The 25,490-nt window shown below is 44.0% G+C and overlaps 1 protein-coding gene across 6 annotated transcripts in view; it reads right to left on the bottom strand.

Moving 5' to 3' along the window:
• Positions 1–25,490, bottom strand: part of PLCH2 (phospholipase C eta 2) — a 323,217-nt gene that overhangs the window by 28,961 nt on the left and 268,766 nt on the right. For all 6 annotated transcript variants that reach the window (XM_030537215.1, XM_030537214.1, XM_030537218.1 and 3 more), the window contains 6 exons: positions 22,375–22,482; positions 19,529–19,687; positions 3,859–3,951; positions 2,673–2,773; positions 1,249–1,346; positions 207–389 (listed from right to left, as the gene is read on the bottom strand). In XM_030537215.1, the coding sequence (XP_030393075.1) occupies positions 207–389; positions 1,249–1,346; positions 2,673–2,773; positions 3,859–3,951; positions 19,529–19,687; positions 22,375–22,482 (742 nt within the window). The remainder of the gene's footprint in view (positions 1–206; positions 390–1,248; positions 1,347–2,672; positions 2,774–3,858; positions 3,952–19,528; positions 19,688–22,374; positions 22,483–25,490) is intronic.

Raw genomic sequence — 25,490 nt, 5'->3', positions numbered from 1 at the left:
GCTTCCTACCCTAGAGACACAGACAATACCCCAGGTACCAAAGACCCAGATGTCAAGAGAGCTGGATGATCAGGTAACCCAGGGGTCTTTGCTGGGGCTTTCTGTTCAGCCTCTCTTTTAAAGAAAGATTCTGGGACCCCATTCATGCATGAGATTTCCACCTAGTTAAAAAAAATAAAATAAAATAGCACGTCCTTTTTGCTTACCCATCTGGCAGCCAGCGTTCCAGAAGGGCTGGGGATTGTAATTGCTGGAATCTACACGATAGGAAGACGGGTAGATGCGGGACAACTGGTGTTGGTTGAAACGTAGATATTGTGCTGGCTTTTGCTGGAGTATCTGGTGGGCCTTTGTCTCGCTGAAAGATGAGACCTGCCAACTGGAAGAGACTGCAAGGAGAGAAGAAAGTTAGAAGGGGATGACTTCCCCTTAAAAACAAATACCTCCAACAACAGCCCATCAGTTACTAATAATTCTCTTGAAAACACAACCTGATCAGATATGGTTTTCTCTCTCCATCACCACATTTTGTTTCATGCATGGAAGAGTTAGAGGTGGGAAATCCAGGTCAGGTACAATAAGTGATCTCAACCATCACTCAGAACTGGACCTAAATCTTTTAGGTTTGGGGATGGCTTGAGGAAAGTTTAAATCCCCTAATCCCTCAATATTTCTCTCTGCTATAGGTGACATGTGGACTTCCTGGTTCTGCTCAGGATCAGGTGCAGAAAACATACAAGGAGGGCTAAAATCCCCAGGCAGTTGCATTTTGCAGAATCAACTGTTTTGAAGCAGCACCTGAATTTTCATATACTTAGCCAAAGTTCTGAAGATTTTCCTATTGCTTTGTAATGAAGATTAAAATTTCTTATGTAATGATTCCTCTCCAAAACACCAAATTCTAGTTGGGAGCAGCATAAATGTCCTTTCAGAATTGTCCTGCTTCTTAAAGTGTAAACTGTCACATAGCAGCCTTTCTAGCAATTGGCAGTAGCCAACGGGTTCCTACATCATGTGGTTATTTTTATCCACTTTAATGAAGTTCCTGCACAAATCCAGATTCACGTTGCAGACTCCAAATCTTAACAAATGATGACTGGCCACTTTGAAATGACACAGATTTATTGCATGCAGCTCTACTGTCAAATTCCTCTTGGACTAAAGCGTTTATAATCAAAATTAGGTGCAAGAACATAAACCTTCCGTGCCAGTTTCCAAGCTCTATGCACAGCAGTGAGTTCAACCTACTTTCAGTTTCAACATCATGGATCCCAACAGACTTTGTATACTTCACCAGGTCAGAGAGAGCCCGGGAAAGCTTCATTGTTTTCTTCTGTCTGCTCATCCTGGGTGAATAAAACAAACCGTTTCCCATAAACTGATCAAGGGGCGAATTCCTCCCCACCCCCCAAAACTTTAGTTTTTTTAAATAATTGGCAGGGTAATGAAATACAGGGAGGAGTCTCTTCTAATAAGGAGCGCTGCCATGCCCATTCTGTTCATTCCCTCTGGGCACCTGGCACTGGCCACTGTCGGAAGACGGAATACTGGGCTAGATGGACCTTTGGTCTGACCCTGTATGGCCATTCTTATTTTCTTATGCCATAGTTGTAGGGACACCACATGAAGACTCATTGTAACAGTACAGGCTTCTGGTTAAACCAGCACTGGAAGCACCCAGAAAGACTGTCAATGGGCTGTTGGCTCCTGAGCACCTAAATCCCTTTGGAAGATGAGACTTTGGCATCACAACACTGAACACAGCAATGCCTAAATATCTTTTAAAATTTGGGCCAAAGAGCCTCATCTTCTTGTATGTTAATGGCCAGGAAAAGACTTGAACTTCTGGCTAAGAGTTATAATTTAAGATCTGATATGTTGCAGATACTCTATGCTGCCAGGCAGGAGGTTGAACTGTGGACTTTCCCTTTAAAAGGTCTTTTTCACCTCCAGCTGATATCATAGGATAGTCCCTTAAAGGACATATATTTTAAATATCAAAGAATTTGGTGCCCTGATCCTTCCCATTTGCTTCAGATTAACACCACAATGTGTCGAGTGGGCTTATGATCTCAGCATGGAGCTCTCTGACAATGCTGCTGGCTGCTCCACTGGCATTTTTCCAACACACCCTCTTCTGCCCTCCATTCAGCTCTCCTGGTAGCCCCAATAAATATCTCCTAAGCATCCCAACCTGATTTCCATCTGACCTCTTGCTTCCAGTGTCTGGAACCTATCAGACAATCTCATAAAAAAATCTTTGGCTTCAGGTGTTTTGAAGGGCTGATTTTCAAAAGCAAAATCAAAGCAGTACTTTGACTCTTTGGTGCAATGCCATTTAACAAATTAAACAGCCATGGGCTTCGTGCGCTCACCACAACCCCCCTGTGCTACAGCGCTAAAATGCTACACCAATTTAAAAGACATCTTCACACTAGAGCTGGGAGAAGTAGCGAAACCTCAAGCCAGGTCTGAACAACACGTCTGGCTCAGTCGTTCACTGACAAATTAGAAAGAGCCATATCAGGAGAATAATCTGATGATGGAGCCACAAACATTTTGGATCTACCTTTACATGGGCTTCCCATCATATGGTTATAGCTCCCAAACTTCCTACACTTGTGTACACACCTTTGTAGAGCACTAAATTGCCAGGATTCCTTGTTACCAACCTGCTATAATGCATTGCGCCCCTGGCTAAGTTTCCTTGATAGTCTAGGTCATCTTCACCTTCTTCCAGGCTGGATGCCTTTTTCAATTTGCTTCCTTTTTTCTGCATAAAGGAAACAAAGCCATGGTACAAAACATGCATCACTGTTCAGCAGAGGTTTATATAAACATTTAAAGGGTGGTGTGTGTGAAAAACAAAAACAGATTTAGTCATGTGTGCCTGAGTGCTACGAGCAGAGCAGAGCAAACTTCCTAGGATTTTTTCTGAAAAGTTGTATGCAGGGGAGCAACGAAACAGATGTCTACAAAATTCTAGGCGGGACTAGAAAAAGAAAAGGGTGATAAAAGGGCGAAGCCTTTGCCAGAGGATGGATCAGCTAGTCTGGGCTTAACCACTCACATGCAAGCAAGCCATGTTGGTGGTGCAATTGCATATGGTGGCAAATAATTCTGGACCCAGATTTTCAAAAGTGACTAGAGATTTATGGGTGCCCAACTTGAGGAACTTTAAAAGGGGCCCAGATTTTGAGCACGCATTTGGTGAAGAATTTTAGTCATCTTTGAAAATTCTGGCACAGGAGTTGATCCAGGCCAGCTAGATTTTAAAGCCACACCCATCAGACTAGCTGATCAGGCTGCCCCGTGCAATTCTGCTTCATTCTTTCAAGGAGCATGTTTCCTCCAAGGAATGGGAAATGGTAACCTTTTACTACAAGAGACTGCACTATGCCAAAACTGATCTGTGCACACATGGACGAAACAGCCCGGGGTTAGAGCCTTTCATAATGGGACTAGAGACGCTAGCATGAAAGGTGCTGTCTAAAGGGGAATTATTATTGGGGCTACTATGATTACTATGATCAGAGAGGGCGTGAGAAAAGGATTCGCTTGTTCCATTGTTACTCGAAGTCACATTGCAATATACTGCTCTACGAGAGTTTAAATTAACCTTACTGCTTTTCAGGTTGGATCTGATAGCTGGAGATTGTCAGCATTTGATGTGAATTTAAGCAAGTTGTTAAGAATAAAGGCGACTGGTCATCTTGCCTGCCTGGCCATTGGAGTGGGACTCTGTCAGACTGTGTGTATTATATCTTCCTTCTCTCTCTCCCCTCTCCTCCCTCCCCACATCTGGGGGCTTAGTGCTTCTTCTGCTACCCAGTGCAAGTTATCCGTTGAGAGACTAACCTTGCGTTTGGAAAAGCTGCCCATCAGTGATCGGCTGTACCGTTTGTTGGTGCTTGAGTCTTCCCCAGATTCCACTTCATCCTCAAGTTTGTTCTACAGCAAGAAGAGAGCAAGAGAGACTATGAAAGGATAGCAGACAGGACAGCAGTGCTGCAGAGAACCACTCTGAAATACATCCAGAAGTTTGAAAAATTCATCCTAAAACCTCAACATAACTCAGATTTATACCAACATCTCCTCTACCAGTTCAACGCAATACCTTTGAAGTCAGCAGCATGATCTTATTAACTGCTCTTTTCTGCTGGCGTAGTCACAGTCCATGGGCACTTTCACTAGAATCACATAAAGTACCCATGCACCAGTCTCTGGTAACTTCATTATGTTGTTCACTGTGGCAAAAACTGGGCGACAAACTGTTTGTCATGCACCAGTATTCGATTGTTTTGCAAGGCAGACACCGCTCGGATTTACTTCTCTCACAATAGCTGAGCTGTCTACTCTTTAGGATTAACAGGATTAGGTCAAACAATTCTGCTTATTGTTTGAGTGGCTGTATTTTTGCTAAGAGGTGTAATGATAGAATACCTCACAGTAAGGAAAAGAATTTTCTTATGACTCTAAAGGGAGGTTCTTCACTGAGGCCACTGGATGCAGACAAGAACCTGGGGTTCTCTGTCTCACTGATTGGCTCAACACAGCCTGTTCTGCCTAGTGCAGTCCCGGACCTGGACTACACTCCACGATACATTGCAAAACCAGCTAGGTTTAAAACTATGCACAAACTCAAGCCCTAACAAGACTTGGGAAGCAGAGTTCTGTTTCTAAGCCTAGCTTAGCTTTAGTTCCAAGATGCTTACTAAGTAACCTGTCTAGAACATTTCTAATTTGCATGTAATAACCTTCCCTAAGCCCTTTGTGGCTAATTATAAATTCTAAAGTGGCAGTGCTTCAAGTTCATGCAGCTTAGTCAGTGGGCTGAGTACATTTTTATAAATAACTGTTATTACAAAATTAAAAATGCGAAATAACAGAATAGACACTTTTTTCTTACACAAAAAGCCCAAATTTTTAAATGCACTTTATAATGGAAAACAAATTCTGTTTGCTCGAAAGAAAAAAAGTCATCTGTGTATATTTCACGCTCCAGTTGCTTTGTGCTGGAGCCAGAAAAAAAGCTCTGTGTCTCTGACAATGCTGCTCACCTGGCATCATCATTAACTGTGTGCATTCAGCTATGGAAGCTGAAGTCATTTATAAACAATTTATACAGAACGCTAATAAAATCCAACAAAGTCGATTGCTAAACACCTTTTCCTACATAGTTCCAATCTGCATTTCCAAAGACTGCCACACTCCATTATTCATGTACAATGAAAGATTATCCTCCTGTATCAAGCATTCACTATAAAAATTGCTAATAAAAATATCTCATCCTTAAAAAGCAGAAAGATGCCTCTAAATGGACATCAACAGGAGAGACATTTTTCTTCATAAATAGCTTTTACATAAACAACACGAAGTACCAAAAAAGACCCATGACAAAACATTACAGCAGAGGGAAACATGCTTTTCCCTTCTATTTTCTTAATATTCTCAGTCAGAAGCAAATCTTGGAGTGTTGTAAGAGTGGAACAACTCCAGTGGAGTACCTCTGGATTTACAAGCGTCCAAGAGCAGACTATGTCCTGTCTCTGGGTGCAGACAAAAAGAAACCAAACAGCACAGGTAGGTAAAAGTACAGTTAAATAGTATAAGCAGGGCTGCTTATCTTTGGCCAATGAAGATAGGGGACATTAATATCCTGAGACTGAAATAGGGAGGATATGCCTTAGGGACATTCATATTGATCCTTACATGTTACGTCACATGACTGATATTTGACAGGACTCCAATATATGAACTAAGCCTTGTCTTTGCTTCATTCTGTTATTTCCAGTACATATTTTGCTGCTCCTGATACATATAGTCCCACTTTTTAGGGGTCCCTCTAGTGCAGCAATGATCATGGCAGCAAACCAAGTAGTGGGTCACAATGAGCACAAGGAGAAAGATGGTGACAGGCAGGAACTATTCTCAGGTGTCTTTTGATTTAATCAACATTTGCTGGTTTGGATGCATCTTTATTTCACTAGTACAAAACTGGTGTATACCAGATAAAACCTAAAGCTTATACTGTGCATTAGACCCATCAGCTGTGGTCAGCAAAGCACTTTCACATCCAACTCAATGCCAACCCAACAGCTTTCCAAAACAGAGAGGGAATAAACTTTGCTGGATAACCTAAAGACACCCAGGGTGCCCTGCAAACCAACTGAAGAAATCTAAAATGTTCCAAGTTATATGGAAAAGTCCTACAGAATTGAGTAGTGATGAAGCCAATAGGGTTGATCTAGAACTATAAAAATGAATATCAAATTTCAAATATAAGCTTGGAGCATTCTATAGCATGGAGAGAATTCTTTAGAAAGCTTCACAACCCCCCAGAGAACAGCTATTTTCTATTAAAATCTATAGGACAGTTCCCTAAGGAGAGGCTTAGACTATCCTCACTCTTAATGCAGCACATAACAGAGTTTTCTAGGCTAAGAAAGCTTTGTGCCTCTAGAGGGCACTGGTCCTACACAAAGAAAGCGATACCACTTACTGACTGGCCATTGACAGTGTGAGGGATGAGGTGTGGGGGGACGAGACCATGCTTTTAAAAAATAAATGTCAAGAAAGAAGGTCTAGGTGGGTGAGGTAATATCTTTTACTGCACCAGCTTCTGTTGGTGAGAGAGACAAGCTTTTGATCCACACAGCGCTCTTCTTCAGGGCTCGGAGAGGTACTCAAGGGTGTCAAGACAGAACAGATTATCTAGCATAAGCAGTTAATACATATTTCAAGGGCCCATTCCCGGTGAAGTGGCCCATTAACACCACTTGTGTAGCTTGAAAACTTGTTTCTCTCACCAGCAGAAGTGGCTCCAATAAAAGATATTACCTCACCCACCTTGTGTCTTTAATATCCTGGCATCAACCCTGCAAACAAAGAAAGAAGGTATCCAATTACTGGAATAACCAGGAGTCCGGTGGCACCTTAAAGACTAACAGATTTATTTGGGCATAAGCTTTTGTGGGTAAAAAACTCACCTTTTCAGATGCATGGAGTGAAAATTACAGATGCAGGCATTATTATACTAACACATGAAGAGAACAGGAGTTACCTCACAAGTGGACAACCACTGCTGACAGGGCCAATTCAATCAGGGTCGATGTAGTCCACTCCCAATCATTGATGAGCAAGTGTCAATTCCAGGAGAGGGAAAGCTGTTTTTGTAGTGAGCCAGCCACTCCCAGTCCCTATTCAAGCCCAAATTAATACCCATGAAAGTTTATGCCCAAATAAATCTGTTAGTCTTTAAGGTGTCACCAGATTCCTTGTTGTTTTTGGGGCTACAGACTAACACGGCTACCCCGATACTTAATTACGGGGATAGCCTCTCTTAGGTCTGACCTACATTAACTTTCAAGAATCTCTCTCCTCTCTAAACAGGGCCGGCTCCAGCTTTTTTGCCGCCCCAAGCGGCGAAGCGGGGAGGGGGAGGGAGGAAATAAAGCCGCGACTGGCAGCACTTCAGCGGCAGCTCTACTGAGCCACTTCATTCTTCAGCAGCAATTTGGCAGCGGGTCCTTCGCTCCAAGAGGCACTGAGGGACCCACCGCCGAATTGCCGCTGAAGAACTGGACATGCCGTCCCTTTCCATTGGCCATCCCAGGCACCTGCTTTCTTCGCTGGTGCCTGGAGCCGGCCCGGTCTCTAAAAAGCCGAGACATCACATCTCTTCCATACACAGCTACTGCATTTTTAGAACAGAGAGAACATCTATCCTACATATATCGGCAAATTTGGGGTTTGAACTACTTAAATGGTTTTCTTCTTTAATATTAAAAATGGCTTTTAAAAATGGCTATTTCTAGTTATAAAATATTTATTAAGATCTCTTTAATAACTTACAAAAGCATATTACAAAACTGCATTATTTATAAATTGTTGATTCCTGACAATCTGTCAGAGCAGGTGTAGATGTTGTTAAAATAAATGCTCGTGTGCACTAAACACATGGAGACAGGCTGTTTAACCATGTTATACAGTTGCAGACAGCTGACAAATCAATAGTGATCTGACCTAGCCAAGAACCGGGGGTCAAGTCTAGAATCAAAAGCAATGGAAAATTCTAGAGCCTAAGCTAAAGTTAATTATCTCTGCTCAGCCAGGAGTTCTTTGTGCCACCACAAATAGAACTGGATCATAGTCTTTGGTTCACTGGCAATTCCAAAAACAATTAAAAAAATTAGTTTAGGGTTGAACCAAAATCAACATTTTTCAAAATTTTCAGCAAAATAATTAAAAAAATTATTTTTGGTCAAAGAATGTTTAGACAAAACCAAAACGTTTCAATTGGATTTCAACCATTTGTAGATAATTTTATTTAAAAAAATCAAAAATAGGAGAAATGTTGACATAAAAACTTGTTTGAACCCAAAAAATTGAAACATTGTCTTTAGAAAATGTTGAAATGAAATATTTTTATTATTTTAAACTATTTTTCTCAGGATTTTTTTGACCAAAAATGATTTGGCAGAATCAGCATGAATTTACTAAGGGTATGGCTACATTTGGAATTTCAAAGCGCTGCCCCGGCAGCGCTTTGAAGCGTGAGTGTAGTCGGAGCGGCAGCGCTGGGAGAGAGCTCTCCCAGCGCTGCATGTAAACCACATCCTTTATGGGTGTAGCGTGCAGCGCTGGGAGCCGCGCTCCCAGCGTTGCCGCCCTGATTACACTGAGGCTTTACAGCTCTGTATCTTGCAGCGCTCAGGGGTGTGTTTTTTCACACCCCTGAGCGCGAAAGTTGCAGCGCTGTAAAGTGTGAGTGTAGCCATGGCCTAAATGTTCCAGTGGCACCTTATCTGCATTTTTGCAAAAAAGGTTCACCCAGCTCTACCCAAAAGTATTCAGAGTCTCTGTAAAAGCATAATCTAGGATCTCTGCTCCTGCAAACTGACATTTTCAGGATCAGGAGAATTTTTCCATGCTAGGGAAGTGGTCTTGGAAATTGCAACGAGTCCACGGAACACAGGATCTGAGAGCCCAGCCCCACTCCAAAAGGTGGGTGGCAGGAAGCCAGGACCCCCAGAGGGCTTGCTCTCATTGCTCAGTCAGGAAGCATTAGAGGTTACAAACAGGGTCTGTCAAACATTTTCAAATCCCCCAACAACATAATGTCAGGGCAAGACTTTCAAGCCCGAGTTGTCAGCTTTGTGGGCCCCTTGAACTGCCGCAATCTCAAAGGAGTAATTCTCTTGTCTCTGACAAGAAGGACCAGTCAGGACAGAGTGGAGTGGACAGCTCTGAAGGCTCAGGAGTCCCCTCACAACGGTTTATCAACAACTGCAGGGTGACAGGCAAACCCCGCAGGTTGCGGGCTCATCTCTGACTGAAGTCACCAGAACATTTGGATGTTTATCCCAGTGCGTGGGCCCATGGGGACATGAGAGAGAGTTCTACATGAGAACGAACTGCAGAAAAGGTAGTAACGGTGCTTCTATTTACCCTCCCGCGTGATACAACAACATGCAGACGCAGCAAGGTTCAAACTGATGGGAGAGGAAATACCCCTGTCCAGTGCTATGAGCTAGCCTGTGGAATTCACAGCCACAACACACTCTGGAGGCTCAAGAGTTTAACAGTTTAACCATCCTCACACACAATAGTCTTCTGATTTTGGAAACACAAACTCATCTCTTTAAAACGAGTCCATCTGTGTACCTTTATCATAACAGACAATTCACCAGAACAGCCTCTTCCACAGTATTTCTGCCTTTTCCTGCCTCTCTCAGTGTTTCAGCACTTCCATTTCCAAATGCACTAGACAGGGCAGCCTAGCACAAGGAGGAGAAATGGTGACAGGTCACTGAAGCACATGTTTCAGGTGAAGGGCTGACTTGGGTTAATCTGCACTGTCTTGCTCATTCCTAGCTGGATAATTTTTGCATTTTGGCAATTCCTACCAGATTCTGTGCAAGTTCTTCCTCTATTTATTTCCAGTGGGGTAGCTCACCAGGGTGTGCCTGGGTCTTACAGACCAGACCAGAGCTGATTCCAGCCTGCAGCATCCAAATTGCCAGATGTGATATTTCAGTAGAGAAGTTTATGAAAGCAAAATACAGAGAGGGACAGGAATACCTCAGTGGACTTAAAACAAAGGAAGTAAATGAGCATTAGATACAGATCCTAGTGAAAGATAAGTGCCTCTGATGAACAGAGGTGAAACATGTTAAATAAAAGGCATGTAAGCCATTTACCATAAGGTCATAGAATCAAAGATTATCGGGGTTGGAAGGGACTGCACAGTGTGATCAAGCCACAACATCAGTAGGGTGTAAGGAACCTGCTATTCATGTCCTCGAGGGTTTCTAGACCAAAATGGCAATGTTTCCTATATCAGATTAAACGAATCATTTCACATCCACACGCTTGGACAGAGATGTGGGAGGGAAGAAATTATTTTCTTCCCTTCTTTCATGAATTAGATTTAGGACAGTTAGAAATTTCTTCCTCTGAGACAAGAGCCCCAAGATGAAGATTAAATCTGAAACGGAGAGGTTTCAAAGGTGGAGGAGGAGCTTTGGGATGGAGTCTCAAACTCGCACCCTTCTATCAAAAGGATCCCAGAGAGGAAGGATGGTCTTGATTGCAGCTCATGAAGCTGAGCTCATTTCCTAGATCTGTCACAAATTCACTGTGTGACCTTAGGAAAAAGTCACTTGATCCGTCTGTGCCTCAGTTTCCCCATCTGTAAATAGGGATAATAATCCTGCCTCTCTCTCTTTTGTCTATTTAGATTGGAAAGTCTCAGGGCAGGAACAATCACTTCCTGCAGCAAGAGGAGTGGCTCAGCTTTAGCAGTGATGGATTATCCTATAGCTTCATCAGTGTTGGTGGCCTCAGGTTGACAGAGTCAATTCAACACCAATTTCCACCTGATGTTCAGTTGCTGCCAGAATAGATAAATGATACCAACGGACAAGGTGATGGAACATCTCCCTTCGTCACCACTACATACTGTCAGCCTTTTACTTCTCGCTCCAAAGTGTTCTGTCAGAGCTGGGCAAAGAAATTATTCTATTTCAGGGAGGATTTTTATATTTTGAAATTTGGCTTTGTTCTGATTCAGGACAAACCCCCAAACTTTAGACATTCTCCATGAAAGGGATTGGAACCCTGGAGCCAAAGTAGTCTATGTGGCACACTGCCCCACACCCTGGAAGCCCAAGAGTGCAGGCTGCTGAGGAGCTGTGGTCCTGGGAGCTGGGCTTCCAATCCCTGGCATCCCACCAGGTGGGTTGCTGAGAAGCCAGGCAAGCAAGCGGGCAGGAAAGCAGACAACAAGACTCCACTGAAATCCTGCCTGGATTCGGTCACAACTTCACTGAAATCAAACTGTCTCCATGAAATGTTTCACTTCTGATGAAGAGGCGTTCTCAGATGGAAAATGTTCCATCAGAATTTCTAACCAATTCCCTACTTCCCATGTCTGCATTGTAGGTCCTGTCTCCATGAGTCACAGCCAGCCTAGGGAGCCTACTGACGCCCTCGGACAGCCAAGAGTCAGAGCCCAGTTCTAACCCTGAAGCACAGCTCTCCCTTTACTTACTCCACTGCCAAGAACAGTTTTCCTGACACAGGGATGCACTGAATATGTAAGATCACATTCAACCCCTAATCCAGTGAAAACTGGAGATACAGAGAGGAGTAAATGTTCCATCCCAGGGGTACAGAAAGCCATTACTCCACATCTGAACAGCTCTATTTTCTGCTGCCAAGAAAGGGGAAGAAGAGGTTTGCAATGATTTGATGTGAAGCTGCAGCAGCAGAACATCGCAGTGCTGCCTCCTGCAAAGCTACAGACTCAAAATATGTACACTGCAAGTTTCCTCCTGCTGGAATGCAGTTCCTAGCTTATGGGCTATTGTTATTTAGCATTATGTAATGCAGGATCCCATTTGTGCAAATCAGTACCGAGGCCTCCAAGCGCTTGAATGTTTAAATGACAGCCACTGTATCTCTGCAGGCTGAGCCCTTCTGCACTGTTCCTAGTGCTGCGCCTCATCCCGAGACTGAATTATTTACTAGAACAAGGCTATCGGTAGCAGCTGCCCTTCAAAGTAGAGGCAATTCCCCCTCCCCTCTTTATACATAGGACTGAAGCAGTGCAAAAAGTAATGAATTAATTTGTCCGTTGTGCCTTCCATAAATAGCTCTTCCCAGTAGGATTCTTTAGGAGAGGAGCCCTCATTTTAATGCTATGCTACTACACTGCTTTGTATCATATGATGTAGTGACTGTTATGGGAAGCAGCTCAAACAGTGACTTGTTTGAAGATGGACGGCGGGGCATCCTTACGCAAAAGATTAATTGACTCCATCTTCTCTCCCTGCCTTCTTCACCCCCAAATCCCCATCCAAAGAGAGCCAGGAGATGCACAGTGGTTTTGGTGGTGATGGGAATGAAGAAAGAGGGTATGTTTATTATTGTTTCTATTACAATACCACCTGCAGGTTCCAGTCAAGATCAGGACCACATTGTGTAGGAGCTGTACAAACACACAGGCTTCAGACAGCTTGCAATCTCAATAGACAAGACAAAGAGGGGGAGAAAGAAATTGTTCATATCTACATTCCACAGACAGGGAAACTGAGGCAGAACTTTTTTTTTAAATTAAGGCTGGGATTTTCTAAGGAGCTGGACACCCAGCTTCTTTAAGCACCTTTGAAAATCCTAGCATGAGTCACTTTGCTGAAGGTCACACAGGGAGTCACTAGAAGCAGTGGGAACTAAACCCAGATCTGCTGAGTCCCACTCCAATGCTTTAACCATGACGTCATCCTTCCTCCCAACAAGGCAAAGGGCTAACACTTAGTTTTTCTAATCTGGATAGCTCTGTTCTATCCCTCTAGAACAGTGGTTTCCATCCTTGGGGCCACAGACTATGTCTAAGATTTGTAAAGGGGGCTGCACCTGCATTCAACAATTTTAGGGGTCTGCAAATAAAAAAAAAAGAAGTGAAAACTGTTGCATTAGAAGCATGTCTCCCCACTGCATTCGCAGCACAAACACAGCTCTGACCAGCACACAAAAATGTGAGACCATTTTTTCTTTCCCCTCCTTTTACAAGCAAATCTCCAGCCATCCAGCAAAGTGGCAGAGATTGCTCACAACAGCCTCATCCATAAAAACAACAGGCACAACTTCTAAAAGTGCACACACAGCACCTCCATCTATTATCCATAAGCCAAAGCCTGAGAGGAGCACAGCATTTATCGGTGCAAATCATTTTTCTCCATTACTCACCAGCTCTGGGCCAGGCTGTTAGCTCCCACCCAGTGCTCTTTCCTCATCTTTCTTCTTTAATGAGACAACCTGGCAATATTTTATTTATATCCTTTTTATAAAGCTGGATTGGACTTGCCATGCACACTGCCATTTACAGATACCAACCCTTCAACAAAACTCAACCTGGCCGGCCTCTTTCTCCCAGCCCCTCCCAGAAACGGGTGTGAGCAGTTTGCCACCTCCTAGCCCTGAACAAAAGTTTCCAGTAACAATGGGGGGTTTGAATGAAATTAACTCTATATCTCTCTCTCCTTTCCTCCTCTGCCCAGAGGGAAACATATTCCCTGCTTCCTACCTGGTGCAGTGGCAAGGGCTGTGTGTGCGCCAAAAAGTGATATTAATGGTTTATTACAGGAAAATGAAAGGCTTTGCATGCCTCACTGCACTTGAAGCATCTGATGCTGCATGCTAAACGGTGACGGTGGATGTGGACCGACAAATATTTATTATGATTAAGGGGAAAGCCAAACAGTGCCATTAACGCTCCAAGCTAAATTAGCACCACGCGGCAAAACTGATTCCCCACCATCATTCAGGATTAACAGTGATTATGTGCCTGACTCCATCATCATAGAAAGCCTCCCAAATAATAAAACATGGACTTACAAACTAAAACCCCCTCAGACTCGTGCTGTATCTGCTGAAACGTACTCCTTGCCCCTTGCAAAACCAGACAACCCCCTCTGCCCAGTGACACGATTATTTAAGAGGCGGGTCTCATATGAACTCAAGTGACAATGCGCTTGGCACCATATGAAACAGAACCGGGTTTCAGGCAGAGACGGGAAGACTGACCAGAAAAAGTGCTTTCCTTATGCAAGTCGCCACACCTTTTACATTACTGAAAGGCAGCTATGGATGTACTAAGGCCTGGTCTACACTACGCGTTTAAACTGATTTTAGCAGCGTTAAACCGATTTAAAGCCGCACTCGTCCACACTAAGAGGCCCTTTATATCGATATAAAAGGCTCTTTAAATCGGTTTCTGTACTCCTCCCCAACAAAAGGAGTAGCGCTAAAATCAGTATTACCATATTGGATTAGGGTTAGTGTGGCCGCAAATTGATGGTATTGGCCTCCGGGAGGTATCCCACAGTGCACCACTGTGACCACTCTGGACAGCAATCTGAACTCGAATGCACTGGCCAGGTAGACAGGAAAAGCCCCACGAACTTTTGAATTTCATTTCCTGTTTGCCCAGCGTGGAGCTCTGATCAGCACGGGTGGCGATGGAGTCTCAAATCCAAAAAGAGCTCCAGCATGGACCGTATGGAAGATACTGGATCTGATCGCTGTATGGGGAGACAAATCTCTTCTATCACAGCTCCGTTACAGAAGACAAAATGCCAAAGTGTTTGAAATAAATCTCCAAGCTACACAGTGCTGTGTGACAAGCGTTAACGGAAAGCCAAAGAATCAAATGGACGCTCATGGAGGGAGGGAGGGGGTACTGAGGACTCCAGCTATCCCACAGTCCACAGCAGTCTCCGAAAAGTATTTGCATTCTTGGCTGAGCTTCCAATGCCTGTAGGTTCAAACACATTGTCCAGCGTGATTCAAGGTATAGTTCGTCAATTTACTCCCTTCCCCCCCACGTGAAAGAAAAGGGAAAAAAAATCGTTTCTTGACTTTTTTTAATGTCACCCTATGTGTACTGAATGCTGCTGGTAGATGTGATGCTGTGGCAGTAAAGAGCAGTATTCGCTCCTCTTCCCTCCCCGGTGGCAGATGGTACAATATGCTTGATAGCTGCTGAGTACTCCTGGCTGGCCTCAGGTGAGGCTGGCTGGGGGCGCCTGGGTAAAAATAGGAATGATTCCCGGTCATTCCCAGTAGATGGTACAGAATGGCTGGTAACTGTCTTCATCCTAACAACTGGGGGCTGAGCTCCATCAGCCCCCTCCCTTTCATGTGTAAAGAAAAGATTCTGTACTGCCTGGACTATCATAGCAGCGGGATGCTGGGCTCCTCTCCCCCACACCGCTTAATGTCCTGCCTGGACTTTCACAGCAGCTGGAGGCTGCCTCCCCCTCATTTTATCTCACTAACAAGTCAGTGTTTCTTATTCCTGCATTCTTTATTACTTCATGACACAAATGGGGAGGACACTGCCACGGTAGCCCTGGAAGGTTGGGGGAAGGGGGAAGCAACGGGTGGGGTTGTTGCAGGGGCACCCCCCCGTGAATGGCATGCAGCTCATCATTTCTGAGGGATCTGACATGGAGTGGCTGTGCTCTCTGGTTCTCCGATACACTGGTTCTCTAGTTCACTTGCCCCATATTCTAGACAGGACTGACTCTATTTTTAGATACTATAAAGGAGGGATTGACTCAGGGAGTCATTCCCATTTTTGCCTTTGCGCCCCCGGCTGACCTCAGCCAGGGGCACCCATAATAGCAGCAGACGGTATAGAACGACTGATAACCGTCATCTCATCACCAATTTACAATGGCAGCAGACGGTACAGAACGACTGATAACCATCTCTGCTATCACGCAAAAGAAAATGAACGCTGCTGTGTAGCGCTGCAGTATCGCCTCTGTCAGCGGCATCCAGTACACCTACGGTGACAGTGACAAAAGGCAAAACAGGCTCCATGGTTGCCATGCTATGGTGTCTGCCAGGGCAATCCAGGGAAAAAGGGTGTGAAATGATTGTCTGCCGTTGCTTTCCCGGAGGAAGGAATGAGTGACGACATTTACCCAGAACCCCGCGACTATGAATTTTGCCCCATCAGGCACTGGGATCTCAACCCAGAATTCCAAGGGGCGGGGGAGACTGCGGGAATTATGGGATAGCTACGGAATAGCTACCCACAGTGCAACGCTCCGGAAATCGAAGCTAGCCTCGGACCGTGGACGTACACCGCCGAATTAATGTGCTTAGTGTGGCCGCGTGCACTCGACTTTATACAATCTGTTTTACAAAACCGGTTTATGTAAAATCGGAATAATCCTGTAGTGTAGACGTACCCTGAGTGAAGTGCAGACGGGACTTCCCCTACACATCTCTAGGAACCCCTCCTGCATTCCCTCAGCTTTTCCACTCCCAGCTCCTATGCAGCTGATTTGCGGCTCTTCCTGCTCCAGTGATCATGAGCAACCAGATCCCTGCTATTTTAGTCTCAAACAGGGACTGCCTGCTCTATGGCAATTCTGTGATGGGCGCAGGCGTGAAACAGGACGAGACCCTGCAGTCATTGCCACACAACCGCCTGTGCTGCCACAGAATGACAGAACTGATTCCAGCTGCAGGGTCCGACGCAGAACCCAGCTTCGTAGTGGGGTCCACGTTGGACCGAACTCCCCAGCAGCCAGATTGAGGAAGTCTTCAAGAAGCAGAGATCCCGTTTCCATGACAGGAAAGCAAAGTATAGGAAAGTAGGATCGAAATATCAACCCCTGGGATTTAACTTCCCTCAATTTTTATTCCTTATGACACTGACATGAAAACAGGGACATGACTGCCTAGTAATCCCATGTAACCCAGCTCCCTCTTGCTCCAAATGTGTCACAGTTCTTCTGTTTGAAATGCAGCCTTCTCCACATCAGCCACATGCAGAGCAGCCTTCTCTGCTAAGTGGTTGAAGCACAGGAGCCAAGAGATCTGGCTTTCTGCTTCAGACTCTGCCCCAGACTTTTCTATGAACAAGTCAGCATTGTGCCTTGTTTCCCCATCTGCAAACTGCAGATGGGATTTACTAGCATAACACTTGGGCTGTGAAGATTCATTTGTTAATGGTTGCAAAGGGCTTTGAGATCTAGGGATGGAAAGCACTAGGGAAGGCAAAGTATTATCATTAGAGCAGTCAACAGACAGAGCCTGCTAAGGAACAAAAGGAGCTCTTTGCAACAGAATGTCCCCATGCATCAAAGCAGAAAGCCCCCCCCCCCCAGGAACTGAAATACCAGAGTATGACATAAGAGCCGAGCTGCCTTAAATAGAAGGGCTTTCAGAGCTCTCTAGGCAGCTTCAGTTGCTCTGTAAGATTAAGCAACATGCGGGTGTCCCTATTTACAAACAAAAGCATGCTGTTACTCTAAAAATACAGCCCAGCAGCTCTCTTGTAGTCGGCTATTAATACAACTCACACTAATAAAACCAGCCACCTCCACTCGCCCTGCATTTGGCAGTTCAGGCAGGTGTGTCACACAGGGTACGGCTGCACTGCAGGCTTAACTCCAGGCTCTCACCTCGGTTTTAGCCCAATCCCACTACTGTCCACACACACACACAACCCATAAAACCGGGTTTACCTGAGCTCACTCGCTCAGTTGGGGGTATAGCTTAGAGCCAGGCAGGACAGGCTCTGACCTGTCTACTTTGCAACATGATGCAGCTGAAGATAGATTGCAGAGCTTCCGTTTTGACAGACCTCCAATGCCATCCCTGTAATTTTCCCACTCTTCCACCTACTTACTTCCCAATCACCTCTACGTACTGGAAGCTTCCTGTTGGTTAATATACACATTGTCAAGGCTGCTTTAGACTTACATGCAAGAGACCAAGGGGCTGTGGGATAGAGACAGACAGACAGAGAGGCTGTTTTGGGAATGATATCTGCCAGTTATAACAAACTGTCAACCTACTGCAGCTAGGTCCTTCATGGGCATATGGAAGGACATGCAGGATGGAAATATTACAGGCTTTCCTGATGACTCACTCCTAAGAGCCTGGCTACTTCCATGACATTAACTGAAGCCAATCAGAAAAAGAGATTCACTGAAGTTTTTACTTCTCCCAATTTCACAAGCACCCCTATAGTTAATTAAAGTTAGGGGCAATCAGAGGAGTAAATCACAGTGATTTCCATGCAATTTAATTGCATGATTAAGGACACCAGAACAATAATTAATAGAAATCTCCCAAGAAAGCTGGCTGTCTAGAACTCCTAGGTGTTGCCAACTCCTGACATGTTATTGCAAGTCTGTCTGTAAAGGCCTAGCTTCTGGAGTCATGTGATTAGACGAGAATCTACACCTTCCTTAATAAAAGGTAAGTTTTTAGATCTCACGATTGCAGAGAGAAGCTGGATAATGTGAATCATAAAGGCTCAAAATCAGAAGGCAAATAAAAAGAAACTCAAAAGTATTACAAAAATTCATAATTTGGGGTGGAGGAGAAGGGCCAACACCTGATTTTTTAATGCTTGAGGTTCCCAGTATGGTTTCTTTCCAATTTCTGATCCCAAGAGCTTTGAGATCAGCATCTGACTTTTTAAAAAAGAGGCAGGTTTGGCCTTATTTGCCACAGTTTTTGGGGTGGTGAGGGTTCAACCATTGTTAATTAATATGGTTTATCATTCCCCCTCACTGAAGTCAAACTAGAACTGGAGTTTTGCCACGGATTTCAAACAACAGCAGGCTTTAGCTGCTGATTCTTTAAATTTCCATGATGAGATGTCTTTGCAAATACAAAGAGTGACTCCGGTCTATATTTAGCTATTGCATATGGTGAAGTTCAACACAGCGCATTCAACATGAGGCACAAATTTGTTATGTTGCCAGCAAGGACATCTCCCAGGCACACAACGGCTACTGCAGCACACACTCAGAGAAGAAACAAGGGATTCCAGTGGGACTTGGCATCAACAGCTGGAATATTATTAGTCTTTTCGTGGTCTTGTCTGCTGCAGAAAGCACCACAGAACTAGAATTCTGCAAAATTAATATTCAAATGGGCAGTCAAGGCTCCCATGCAGCCAGCATTTTTAATAAGGAAAAATATCAATCACAGTAACCTATACTTTTTTATAAAAAGTTTCATGATTTATAAGTTGAGATCAACACACTTTGGAATGCTCCCAAATCAAAAGTCATGCTGGTTATTACAGTAACACACCTTCTTCAGGCTAAAAGACTATTGGTTTTTAAAAGGAAAGAACAAGACACACCGATTAAGCCAAAAAAGGGAAAGAGGGCAGAGCTGAGGGCCTGAAGTTAGGCTTCTAAATCCATATCCAATGGCCCAAATAGAAGAGATCTAATTTAATAAAGGGGTTGTGCATGCTTCAATCCCATGGGTGTCATGAGAGTTGCAGGTGCTCAGCACCCGTAAGCCAAGTCAGTTCAATTTGGGAGTCTGACTGTGTGTTTAGAAGCCTTTAAGCATGCAGCTCTGGAAATGTAGACCTTCATTATTCTTAAAATTTATTGTACTAATGTATATCAGGGGAAGAGAGAGAAAACTGAAAAGTCAACTCTGATATGGGTTGAGAAAGACAAAGGATTTTCACCTTCTTGATGTCCGACTTTTGGCTGAGTTTCCCAGATGGTGGCAGAGTGGTGACTGTAAAATTGTTTGGATCTTCACAATCACGGATTTTGGATTCCTTTATCAGCGAGTCAAGTTTCTTCTTTGCTATATTCTCTACTCGCTTCCGATTGGTAGAAGCCTATCAATGAAATATGGTCATTAAACGAGGGCACAACAAGAGGCAACACAAACTAAAACAGTACATCAAGGGGGAAAAATAAGAAGAAAATGAGGCAAAAGAAATGGACTGAGGCTTTGCTCTAATGGACTATTATTAACTACTGCTCCCCATGCTAATAGCCCAGCCGCCTCTTAGTTTGTACACTATGAAATACAGTAACATTGTCAGTTATCTGCAATTATAAGAGTGCCCAGTGTTGGGCTTCACAGCAGATACGTGTGAAGCCCTAACCTGAAGCCACAATGGAATGAAAGTTAAACATTTTGCAAATTAAATAAATAAATAAAAATGTAACAACTTCTAGTTGAATGGAATCAAAATCGCTTGTCAGCAAGGCTGCTCATGTGGCATGGACTCTGTTACCAAACCATTGATATGCTACCTGGAAATGGCTGGTATTGAGGTGATTCCTTGGAGACCTGACTAGTGCAGGCTCCATTCTGTAGTATTCATTTCCAAAAAGTCTGATCTATTTCATGACAGTGACTGCACTTTGCCATTCTCAAGGCAGTTCAAGGTTTGCACACCCACAACGGCTGAATAAAACATGGCATTTCTATTGCACATCAAGTCTGAGGGAATATAAAGAGCTCAAAACAACTATTTGCTATGGAAGAGCTTGTGTCTGCAGCCACAGTGCCTGCAGGATTCAACTGGAATGGGAGCAGCTGGAGAATCAGGCCTTCCACAGTTAAAAGGCAGGATTTATTGCATGTTCCTGCTCCCTTCTTCCATTCAGGCTGCTGAACGACTGAGGTGAGGAATAGTTTGGGGGAACAGAGATGGAAACACGGTTCCCTTCTCTAGCAATGCAGTTTACATGGAGCAACTCCCAACTTCAGATCTTTGGAAGGTTTTAAACACCCTCACACACACACAGTTTGTGTTTGCTTAATGGGCCTTAGAATGTCCTGATTAATTCCATCAGGAGACAAGTTGTCATTTCCCATGCTTTCCAAAGCCTCACTCTAACGTGAGCTGGGTCTAGCAAATCTGGAATCCCAGATGTTGGCACAAGTCAGATTAAAACAAATTGTTAGTTAATGAAGACAAAGATGTAAGCAAGGCAGGGGCTTTATGGAAAGTAATGTGCCCAGCTCTAAGATGTAGCAGGGAAAGCAGCCAAGTCTCTTTATAAGGAAGAATGTTTCTCTTACTAGCTTCCAGCTCTCTCTGCCTGTTTGAAGAAGGAAAACTTCCTTCTTTTAGACAAAAGCTCACGTGAGAGCTGTGTCAAAGAGGGCTTGAGAAAAGCTACCAATGGGAGAGTTACAAAAGTTTGCTTTTGAGCAAGCATCCAGAAACACGAGTGTTTACTTGAACTGTCTAATAAAGGAGGCCGGAAAGCCTGCGAAAACAGGTTCTTGAAACACTTCCTGGTTCCAGCAGGGATGTGGAACTGGCTCCCTTGTTGCTTTCTGATACGGGACGAATCCAGCGAACGAAGACAAAGGCAGGTGGGAAAACAGGAGGGAGAAGAACAACAAGCTGCATGAACCTGGCCAATGGCAGTAAAAAAGCTCAGTTCAGTTTGGGTTGAAGTCTGCACACGTGGGTATCTCTAGCTCCTCCGTATACACAACCATAAAGGCCGGGGGATCAGATTGTCTAGTTCATGTGATTGTGGGACTTGTAGTACAATTTGGTTTGCTTTTCACCTCAATACCCTCCAACAATTTTTTCTTCCCTGCTCCACATGTTCACTCCCTGGTAACAGGACTGATTCCAGTATAAAGGCCGGCAGCCTAACCTCTACCACCACCGTAGGTGTACAGTACCTTCCACTTTGAATGGATGTAATGCCAGGCAGAGGGAGACACAAAATCATAGGAGCAAAGTGTCAAAACATCGCAGATCTCAAGATCAAGGGGAAAAAATTAAGCGTGCTACAGTAGAAATATAACTAAACAAAACCAATTCTCCTCCTTAAGATGGATTTCAAGGTCCTCCCCCTCTTCCATGCTAGCACGGCTCTAAGGAGAGGTTTCTCTTCTAGTCCTAAAACAAAACAATTGCACTCACAGTAGGAGAGAAGGAAATAGTCTAAAGGGCAAAAATAAAGGGCCGCAAATGTGACACATGTCCAAGGCAATTTTGTTTAATGTTATTAAAGGTTTCTGCTGTCCCTTTTATATTAAGTTTCCATAAGCTGCAGTGCCATACTCACTGAATACCAGAAGAGCAAGTGTCAGAAGAATTTTACTTCTAAAAAGGGACGAATGAATAAGGTGTTTTCAGGCTGAAGTAAGCAGAAATGAACAGCTTATTTTCCTTTTAACACTTTTGTACAGTTAAAGCCAACTAAGCACAGCATTCGGCATGTCAAAAAGTGCTCAATAAAAGGACCACTGAAGCTGGGGAATTTATTCTCCAGAGAAGGCCCAGTTTGAGATGGGATGGGAAGCACTGAAAGGGGGCTCAAATTTTTTGGACGAATACTCCACTATACAACCCACCAAGGTACCAAGCAACCTGCACGCGCACGCACACACACACGCACACACACACACCCCTTAAAAACAGTCTCACAAACTTTGAGAACCCTATCTGCCTGAACCTACTTTCTCATTCCAGAACTCAGCATTCATCCCACCGCAGTGGAACAGGGCAATATACACTTGTATTCACGTATCCGTTTCACTTACATCTCCATTCATTAGTTTGCAGTCATCATCAATCTCATCAGCACTGTCCTCATCAGACACTTCCCCTTCCTCTGCATCATCACTGATGGTGGCTGGAAGTTTCTTGCCCTGGAAAACAAAAGGATTAGACAGGCAGGTCAAGATGCATCTCTTGGTACGATGAGAGGAAAATGATAATGTGCAACTGAAGACATGAGAATGGCTGGGAGTCCAGACAGGTTTTCTGGGGCCTGTGGAGACCATATATCATGGGTTCAATTAAGTTTAAGGTTGTCAAGTGACCCGCTCAAGAACAAGAAAGGACTCTCCTTTAGTCCGTATTGTAGGGAAGAAAGCGTTCCACCTTCTTGGTCCTTTTGCTGTAATTCTTGCCTTGGCCCAAGGTGGACTGAACTAATGCAAGAAACCTAGTCAGGGAGGAAATGGTTATGAGGAGAGCTGCTGCTTGGGGCCAGATTTTCAGAAAAGTTCAGTGTCCAGCCACTCCAGAGGTTCCCAATGGGAGCTCACGCATGATGAGAAGTTCTGAAGGTCTGGCAATGGAATCTCAGACCGAAAAGGGGACAGAATCCTTCATTGGTGAGTGGACATGGCTTGGAAAAGCCTAGCTTCATTCTCACATTACATATACACCTAGAAAAAGGATAGTGCCCATCTATCCTGCCTGCCCAAAGGAGATACCTTCCCTTCCATTGCTGCCCATCTCCCTCTCCTTCCTCTAAACCTAGCTGCTATTGCCCCTCACAGCAGCTGCTATGAGTGGGGACTCCAGACATCATAGCATTCTTCTACATGTGCCCCAACTCACAGAGTAAAGGGTGGCAGAGGGGAATGAGCCTGAATTACAGCTTCAGGCAGTGACCTGGACAGATGCTTGAAAGTTTGAAAGTGACTTGGAGCTTTTTCAAGAAAGGGTAGAATCATGGAACCTTTCAGAGCCTTCTGGACTAAGAGTCATCGCTGCTGCTGAAGGGCAGGATTTAATGGGAGCTTAAATCTCCTCAACGGATGCCGATCACCATTTCCAGTAGCTGAAATGGCAGCAAAAGGATGAGCAGGAGCTGGTGATATTATTTAAACAGCTGAGTCTCCAGCTGCCCTCTCCGTTCAGTCCACACAGGAAAGGGATTTCATTTCATCCAAAAGGGCAGTCACCAATACTTGCCAGCATAAAAGCAAACTCAGCATGTACAATTAAACCAATTAACCTGTACAGCCCCAGCAGAAACTCTTTGACCTACTAAGAAAATATTCACACCACCAGAAGTACAGAGTGTGTCAGCCCAGTGCCCCAGCATTTCTGACTCTACGAGAATAGCAGCAAAGGTAAAGTAATTCATATTGAAACTGCGGACATTTAATAGATAAATGTGATATTCTGTGATTCTGTGAAAGATAAGTAATATCAGCTGCAGTGCGATTATTCCTGAAGACAGGTACTTATAGCCTTGCTGAACTGAGCTGGGCAAGCAGCATTCATTTTTGGATCAGTCTGAGGTGAAGGCTTGGTTTGAGACCATCATGCCACTCTATGGCAGTTCATCCCCTGCACAGAACCATATGTCTCATGAGATTCCTTGCACTTCTTTGGTATGGGGTAAGTCAAACTTGAAGTGAGAAGGATGTGAAGAATACAGGAGATAGAGAAATAAAGCCATAGAAATAGGTTGCCCCAGGGTTTTTCTCAAACCTCAAAGATTGGCACAAGTTTCGAGTGGTCAGCCTTGATCTAAGCCAGGTGGCCATCCCAACTCAGAGAGTAGCTGATTGGAGCCTAGCTCATCTCAGTCCCAGGGCACTCACCACAATATCTGCACTCACCAGTGTGTCTCTCTGCTTCATTCTGTGTTATATTAGGCCTGGTCTACACTTAAAAATTAGATTGATCTACCTATGTTGCTCAGGGCTATGAAAAAATATCATGCCCTGAGAACTGCAGTTAGGTTGACCTAACCCCTTGTGTAGACGTGGCTAGATTGATGAAATAATTCTTCTGCTGACCCAGCTACCGCCTCTCCGAGAGGTGGACTTCCTACGTCAATGGAAAAACCCCTTTCATTGGTGTAGGATGCATCTACACTATGGTGATGTAGCAGCACAATTGTGCCACCATAACATACCCTTAACCCATTTGTTCTGGTTTCATTCCATCTCTAAAAACATCCCTGACATTTCCAGTGGCCCTTTGGATAGATTAGCCTTGAATAAGTTAAAAGCAGCTGAAAGTTATTTCTTGTTAGCAGGTGCCTAGGAAATGACAAGATTTGAGGAACTTGTGCTAAGTATCTAATGGACTCTAATAGTCTTGAGATTCACCTATTGCATCTGTTATGGAGATGTCAGTGTCTTGTGCACCAGAAATGAAACCCAGACCTAAGCAGGTTAAAAGAAACAAAGAAAAACTCCATCTTTGAACCATGGAACCAGTTCAAGAATATGGCAGGCAACGTAGGTATAGCACAGAGAGGTTTGAGTTAACTAACAAATAGTTGTAAAGTTATTTGGATTCCCAGGATAAAAGAGGTGCTAAAAAGCCATTATCATTCTTGACTGGAGAGGAGGAGAAAGGCTCGCAGAATGGAGTGAGGAAGGCTGCATGGCTGCATTAATATTTAAACCTCCACAAACAAAAGTGATTTATTTTTCAGTGTTTGGGGCCTGCACTCAGCACCATGTAAAATGAATCTCCCTCATGAGCTACACTGGAAACCTACCATTAAATGTTGAGAGTAGGATAAAGAAAAATCATTTCTATTTCCACCCTTACATTGCTATGTTTGACTTACCATCTTGTAAATCTAAGAACATAGATGGACTTCAAGAGACTTTGTTTTTATACATTTAGTTTTTCCAGTAAAAGGTGCAGAATGGCTGGGATGGCTGGTTTGGATGCACATCTGGAATCTACTGCCAGTCATGGCTAGCATCCTACTGTGCCTCTGCCCTGTTACTTGCACAACACGTAGATAACAGGAACCCAATCGAGAATGAAGAGACAAGTTAGCCAAGCACAGAGATGAAAAAAAATATACTGTTGATCCAAGACTGGCCCTGTCCTCCCGAGGCAAATTTTACAGGCTACTTCACACATGGCATTAGCTCTTGATTGATGCTGG

This window comes from Gopherus evgoodei, chromosome 18, assembly GCF_007399415.2.
Source record: "Gopherus evgoodei ecotype Sinaloan lineage chromosome 18, rGopEvg1_v1.p, whole genome shotgun sequence".
NCBI classification, from domain to species: Eukaryota; Metazoa; Chordata; order Testudines; family Testudinidae; genus Gopherus; species Gopherus evgoodei.
This window is presented reverse-complemented; position numbering and strand designations above follow the sequence as displayed.